Source organism: Brachionichthys hirsutus, chromosome 13, assembly GCF_040956055.1.
Source record: "Brachionichthys hirsutus isolate HB-005 chromosome 13, CSIRO-AGI_Bhir_v1, whole genome shotgun sequence".
NCBI lineage: Eukaryota > Metazoa > Chordata > Actinopteri > Lophiiformes > Brachionichthyidae > Brachionichthys > Brachionichthys hirsutus.
In genome coordinates, this window is record NC_090909.1 from 10,579,545 (window position 1) to 10,586,377 (window position 6,833).

Below are 6,833 nucleotides of genomic sequence, written 5' to 3' on the forward strand. Positions count from 1 at the left end.
ATTGGTACAAAAAGTGTCATCACATGATGAGAGGCAATGAGGAAGGACCTGAAATTGAGAAATCCTCTGTTTTTTTCTGCACTTCATTGGCATGAGACATACTCTACTGTGTTGCTTAGAGCTTTTGGAGGAATAAACGCTGGTAATGAAACACAATTGAAATGTCTTCCTTTGGCTGTGTATAAGATATTTATTGTTTCGCCTTCAACTTAAAAAAGGCAGAGGCCTTGCTTTCCGGCGGAAGCTCTTTCGATGGGTTTTAATCAGCATAAGCCAGTCCTTGAGTAGAGAGCTCTGCCTCAGAGGAGATGGAGTTGGGTGGCAGGGGAGAAGGAGGGACGGGGCGCCCCTCTGCTCCGGAGACACGACTTCTCGTTGGTCGTCCTGCACGAGTATTCATTTCTTCTTTTCGGCCTTTTGCGCTGACTTGGTGACCTTTCCGCCGGACGGCGCCTTTTTCTCCACCGACTTGATGACCCCGACAGCCACCGTCTGCCTCATGTCTCGCACAGCAAAGCGACCTGGCAGTCAGGGAAAGAACCGGAAAAAAGAGACGAGCCGCATCAACTGAAAGACAACCACGAGTTTCCTCTGCTTTTAAGAGTGCCCAACGTCCAACCTCACCCACATTTGTCTGCCTAATAAATATATTTAGGAGTAAAATGATGCTTCACTCACCAAGCGGTGGATACTGGGAGAAGCTCTCAACACACATGGGTTTGCCGGGCACCATGGTGATGATGGCGGCATCGCCGGACTTGAGAGCCTTGGGATTATCCTCGAGCTTCTTGCCAGAGCGACGGTCAATCTTCTCCCTCAGCTCGCTGAATTTGCAGGCAATGTGAGCAGTGTGGCAGTCCAGCACGGGAGCGTAACCCTGGGAGATCTGGCCTGGGTGGTTGAGGATGATGACCTGCGGAGGGAGGAGGTCAGAACAGCAGAAAAACATTTAGGAACGTGGACTGGTTGGTGTCGGAGAAGGACACAAATGGTCTGTTCTTTATAGAAAGACAAATCCGCGAACACTTCACTTGCACTACAGAACAGCTGATTCCTTTTTATTTCTGGATCTGACTGCTTTCCCCCTTTTACCCATCTGTCGTAATAAAAAGGTACACTTGAACAAAGTTGTAAGTTGCATTTTGGAACTTTTAGCATCTCTTCGCATCATTATTGCCAGTGCTGTCGGCTAAGGCTTCTTCTGGAAGCGATGGCGGGGCAAATATCACAAGGGAAAAGTGCTACTTGATTAAGGAGAAATGGTCTGTAGGTCTAAAGCACATTACCAGGAGCCAGCTTCCTTCTATTCCGTCATTGCTCACCTGGGCATTAAAGTTTTCGGCTCCAATGGGAGGATCGTTCTTGCTGTCGCCGGCCACGTATCCACGACGGACGTCCTTGACGGACACGTTCTTGACGTTGAAGCCGACGTTGTCGCCAGGAAGAGCTTCGGCCAGGGACTCGTGGTGCATCTCCACAGACTTCACTTCAGTGGTTATATTGACGGGGGCAAAGGTGACGATCATACCAGGTTTCAGGATGCCAGTCTCCACACGGCCGACGGGGACAGTTCCAATACCTTTAGAGGCAAATAAGTAGAAGCGGTTCTAGTTCAGGGATGCCCAAACTATTCCACGAAGGGCCGAGACGCTGCAGGTTTTCCTTCCAGCCGGTTACTAAAGCATGTCATTTTAATAATCAACACCGCTTTCAATTTGAGAGAAGGCGCTCATTAGTGAGATCAGCTGCTGGAGAGAGGGTCGGAAAGGAAACGTGCAGCCTCTCGGCCCTCCATGGAACAGTTTAGGCACCCCTGTTCTAGTTGGATCTTGAATTGACTTCATTGAAAATAAAATAAGTCCACAACATTGGACTTTATTTTATTGCCCCTAAGACACACGTGTCAAACTCAAGGCCCGGGGGGCCAAATGTGGCCCTCCACGTCATTTTTTGTGGCCCCCGAGAGCTGTGTGCGGCCATTTGTTTTTTGTAAAACGCTGCACCTGTCACACGTTTTCTTAGCAGCTCGCAGTCGTTGGTTGTTCTGCAGTTCTGCCCCGCTCAATTGTGACAAAAGAGTTAATGTCATAACTTGTGTTGGATGATATTTTTCTTTTCTTATTATTTTTTTATATTATTTAGTCGTATAAGTTTGATTGTTTAACAGCATGTTAAGGAGTAGTTACATTTTTTTTTAAACATTAAATTAAATTTAGTTACATTTTCACTGTGTTGCGGTTTACATCTGGCCCTTTGAGGGCAACCATAATGCTGATGTGGCCCTCAGCCCGTCCCTTCGACTTAAGGCAATAATATTTTAACAATTTCTTTGAATTGTTATAAAGAGCTTTGCAACAGATATTTCTAAAATACAGCACCCGTGTTCCCGACGGCACGCATTGTGCAAGTGTGCATAGCTCCCGCTTCGGTCAGCCTGCCATTGGCCTTGTCAGAACTTGTTTCATGAACTGGTATCGTCTCCTGAAATCTGCCCTGGGGCCGTTTCCGTTGGGCCGAGCCTTCGACGGGTGTGACGCATCAACCACGTCTCCAATTTCACCAGAAGCTGCTGTTCCTGGTGTTGGTGCCTCTTTCGGGATTTCAAGTAAGCAGTTGTCCCTCCGTGTATTTAGTATTTTGCAAACGCCGCTTGGGTCGAGGTTTTCCTGAATGCTGTCCATCGAAATTTGCGTCAACTCCTTTGAAAAAGCGATGACTACTGGCGTTGCATTTTGTTGGGCAGGTGAATATGTCTGTTTTCTAACTAGGACGTGTGCCGTCGCAGGCGTGTTTTTTTTAATCCAGACTTTGCGTATAGATGTTTTTTTGCAGGTTCATGCACACTAACCGAGACAGATTTGATTCTTATGCGATGGAACAGCAGCAGCTGCTGCTAGACAGCTGAGCTGTTGGCGAGTACAGAAGACGTCCGTTTCTCACTGCCTCTGCAATGTTTTCAACCGGTTCATTACCCTCGCCGAAGAGGAGGCGAGGGTATTGCAATTGGGTGCGTTTGTCTGTTTGTTTGCTTGTTTGTCTGTCCGAGCGCATAACTCAAAAACTAGTAACCCAATCGACTTGAAATTTTTACACAAGCAAGGTTCTGTCCGTGGCTCGGTCCTCCCCGAGAATGGCGTTGATCCGGATCTGGATCCAGATTCTAGAATTATTTTTACATCTGGAATTGTGCCTGTGCTGTAAACTGCCACTTTAAGAGGGAGGGACACGAATGGCATGATGGGAAAAAGAGTCCAGAAGATGGCTTGTAGTACATTCCGGAGCAGCAAGCTAGAGCAGGTTTGGCCCCTCTGATCCGGAAGCCCTGTTTACTGTCTCACAAGATCAAATAGTCTTTTGGAGGCGAGGGTCTGCAATCTCTGATTGTCGTTTTCTAGTTTTAATATGTGATCGCCCTGAACAAGAAGGAAACGATCACACATTCCAAATATTACGCTGCCCCACGGAGCACAACCGCAAACAGACTAATGCCAAGTTTAAGAACATTTCGCTCACTTGCTCTACATTAAGCTTTATTCTATATGTATTCTAAAACGGCAGAGGAAGTGATGATGGATTTATTGTGATTCTTTCTTTGCAAAAGTCTCCGTGTTTGGTTCATTAAACTGCTCTTCCTGTCTCCACCTCGTGCTGCCGCCACCTTTACGTTCATCGCTGTGGCTCTGATTGCGAGTTTTGCCGTGCAGCCCGGCAGAGGCTTGTTCCTTAAATGCTTCCCAGTCATTATTTATACAAGCGATACGACCCGAGAGTCCTTACCCCCAATCTTATACACGTCCTGCAGGGGCAGGCGCAGGGGCTTGTCGGTGGGACGGGAGGGGGGCAAGATTGAATCCAGCGACTCCAGCAGCGTCGTTCCAGAGGCAGAACCTTCCTTACGCTCGACCTTCCATCCTTTGAACCAGGTCATCTGAAATGGACAAAACGGATACGAGCGAAGCGATAGGATGAGAAAAGGGGGAAGAGAAGTGTTTGTAGACCGGACCATGTGAAAGTCCCATCACCTTGTCGCTGGCCTCCAGCATGTTGTCTCCGTGCCAGCCAGAGATGGGGACAAAGGCGACCGTTGCGGGGTTGTAGCCGATCTTCTTGATGTAGGTGCTCACTTCCTTTGTGATCTCCTCAAAACGGTTCTGGCTGTAAGGGGGCTCGGTGGAGTCCATCTTGTTGACCCCAACAATGAGCTGCTTCACACCCAGGGTGAAGGCCAGCAGGGCGTGCTCGCGGGTCTGGCCATTCTTAGAGATACCGGCCTCAAACTCTCCGACGCCGGCAGCTACGATCAGCACAGCGCAGTCAGCCTACACAGGGAGGAACACACGGGCCTTTAGAACGCCGAGCATCAAAGCGATGCGCCGAGGAAAGCTCAGAGAGAGGCCCGCCGTTACCTGAGAGGTACCGGTGATCATGTTCTTGATGAAGTCTCTGTGTCCAGGGGCGTCGATGATGGTCACGTAGTACTTGGCGGTCTCGAACTTCCACAGGGCGATGTCGATGGTGATGCCACGCTCACGCTCCGCCTTCAGTTTGTCCAGGACCCAGGCGTACTTGAAGGAGCCCTTGCCCATCTGTGGAACGTCAGGAGAGCACAATAAATACAGCAGGAAGTAGAACAGAGTGGCTCTTCAGGTTGGCAATCTGCCGCCTACGAATGTCCTCTAAAACCTGCTTCAGAAGAGTTCAGATAAAATTCAAGTTCTTTATAATTGGATTTGGTACAGATTTAATATGATTTTCACAGATCAAATAGTACTTCAGTCGCACGCTGGCTGTAGGTACCGCAGGGGCGGTGACCTCACAGAGAGAGGTCGAATCACGTGTTCTTCAGCTAAATCATTTTCATGACATGAAATAATTAAATTTCATGGCCTGCACAGCCTGAAAAGAAAATATTTTATGTTGAGCAAGCATGGATTATATTCCTGGTGCTTTTTTTTTTTTTTTTTTGCAAGATATAAGGACTCTTTAAAAAGTTAGGATAATTGTTTTTGAGGTCGGAAGGACCCAAGGAACAAACTATTACGAGGTGGGGTTCTGTAAAATGAACTGGATGCAGGATTTAAAGAATTCGTTACAATTGTTTCCATAATTCCCACATATTTCCTTGTTTGCTTTGTCTAAATGTTTGGGGCTAACGTGTATATTTAAAGTGGATGTATACCCAATATAATATTTAGTAAATAATCAAACAGAAGAACCTTGTAAGGACGCAGCTATTTTTTTTGGTATACCGGTAAATATGCGATGATGGGAGCATGCCTCTGTTATACGTGAATGTTAAGCCTAGAATTAAACAGGACAGGATTAGAATCAAACACCTGGGATTGAGAGGTTCCGTAAAACTCAATTCATCCAACCAGATTATTTGCAGACGGGTTCAGTGAGTGAATCACACGTGCCATATTTAAGCAGCAGAGGTTCCACAGTGCTCTTTAGGACACTGAACAGAGACGTCTTTAGATATTAAGGGTAGACACAAACTGCAGCTGAGATTAAATGTTAAGGGTCATGTCCCATATGATCTGATTCTAACGCACACGTAGGCCAATATGCTGCATCATCGTGTTTGTAATTATTTTATTGCATGTAATTTGTTTCCTGCTGGTTTGAAAGTCTTAACGTGGGAGCGAAATCATCTTTTCCCTCAGATCAGTGTGTCAGGAAGTTTGATTTACCCAAACCAGATATTTTATTCCCGGCATAAGCTTCCCTCAGAGATTAAACTCTGATCCTCTTGTTTATTAGACACGGTTTTACGGGTTTAACTGGGCCACTTGCTGTGAAAGCGATCGATTCTTTTCACCAGTAGGTGACAGTTCAGAGGAACGAGCAGGTGATGCGTGACGTCACTCCGCTGCTGACGTGTCTTTGCTTTGGAACCAACCTCGGCGGCTTCCTTCTCGAACTTCTCGATGGTTCTCTTGTCGATTCCTCCGCACTTGTAGATCAGGTGGCCCGTGGTCGTGGACTTCCCGGAGTCCACGTGGCCGATGACCACGATGTTGATGTGGATCTTTTCCTTTCCCATTTCGATTTACTGCGTACAAACACCTCGTTACTCCCACATCACACATTAGACATCGATCCCCGCCGGCCTCTCAGCGAACATGATCAGACTGATTTTTATTGTCGCTTTTTTCCTTTTCCTTCAGCCGGTCTCGACGCCCCGACACGAAACCGGACCGGCCACGTGCTGCGCGCCGGCCGGCCTCCATGTTACACCCGGAGCGCGGAGCCGCCATGTTACCGACCGACTCGAGCGCGCGCGCGCGCGCCCCCGCCTCGCACACGCAAGCCTTGGGGCGGAGATGCGCGTTCACGACAGAGGAATGGATTCCACCCTGTCGTTGAAGGTAACGCCGTCCTAATGTGCCACCTGCTGGATGTTAGCGCGCCGAGCGCCGTTAGAAACATCAAACGCGCTTTGTGAAGGATGAGAAGCGCATTTCAGGTTCTGGATCACCACCTTTTGTTTACTTCAGCCAGAGACCACCTAATCCTAGTCTAGCTACCGTATCCATAGCAACACGGGCAGTTTCACCGCTCAGACCATCACAGCAGATCCTTTAACAATCAGTCACTTTGAAGCTTCACCAACCTTTGCCCAGCAACAAAGTAGACCTCCTTTGAATATGGACCAGAGGACGAAGGACAGAACGTGATCCGTCCAGAGTATATATACGGAACCGGAGACGAGGGAGGGCCGTCGAGGCGCGTCTCGCTGCCAGACCAAAATCAGAGACGCCATTGGCTGGGCCGACATAGCTTCGATGACAGGCGAGCACAAGACACCGGCGTACGGTGAACAGCTGCCC

At 48.2% G+C, this 6,833-nt stretch overlaps 1 protein-coding gene across 1 annotated transcript; it reads right to left on the reverse strand.

The window, feature by feature from the left end:
• Nucleotides 1-170: 170 nt before the first annotated feature.
• Nucleotides 171-6,671, reverse strand: LOC137902919 (elongation factor 1-alpha). Its single transcript, XM_068747024.1, has 8 exons — nt 6,617-6,671; nt 5,903-6,055; nt 4,407-4,586; nt 4,023-4,319; nt 3,778-3,928; nt 1,323-1,579; nt 679-913; nt 171-521 (listed from the first exon to the last, which is right to left on the reverse strand). Exons 2-8 carry the CDS (start codon nt 6,044-6,046, stop codon nt 397-399), a joined length of 1,389 nt encoding a protein of 462 aa, XP_068603125.1. The 5' UTR covers nt 6,047-6,055; nt 6,617-6,671; the 3' UTR covers nt 171-396.
• Between the last annotated feature and the right edge of the window lie 162 nt (nt 6,672-6,833).

Excerpts from the sequence above, each read along its gene's own strand:
- LOC137902919 (XM_068747024.1), bottom strand. The coding sequence starts at position 6,046 with ATGGGAAAGGAAAAGATCCACATCAACATCGTGGTCATCGGCCACGTG. Across the intron at positions 3,929-4,022 it reads TGCTGGAGGCCAGCGACAAG|ATGACCTGGTTCAAAGGATG; the intron begins GTGATGGGACTT and ends TGTCCATTTCAG. Across the intron at positions 914-1,322 it reads CCGAAAACTTTAATGCCCAG|GTCATCATCCTCAACCACCC; the intron begins GTGAGCAATGAC and ends CTCCCTCCGCAG.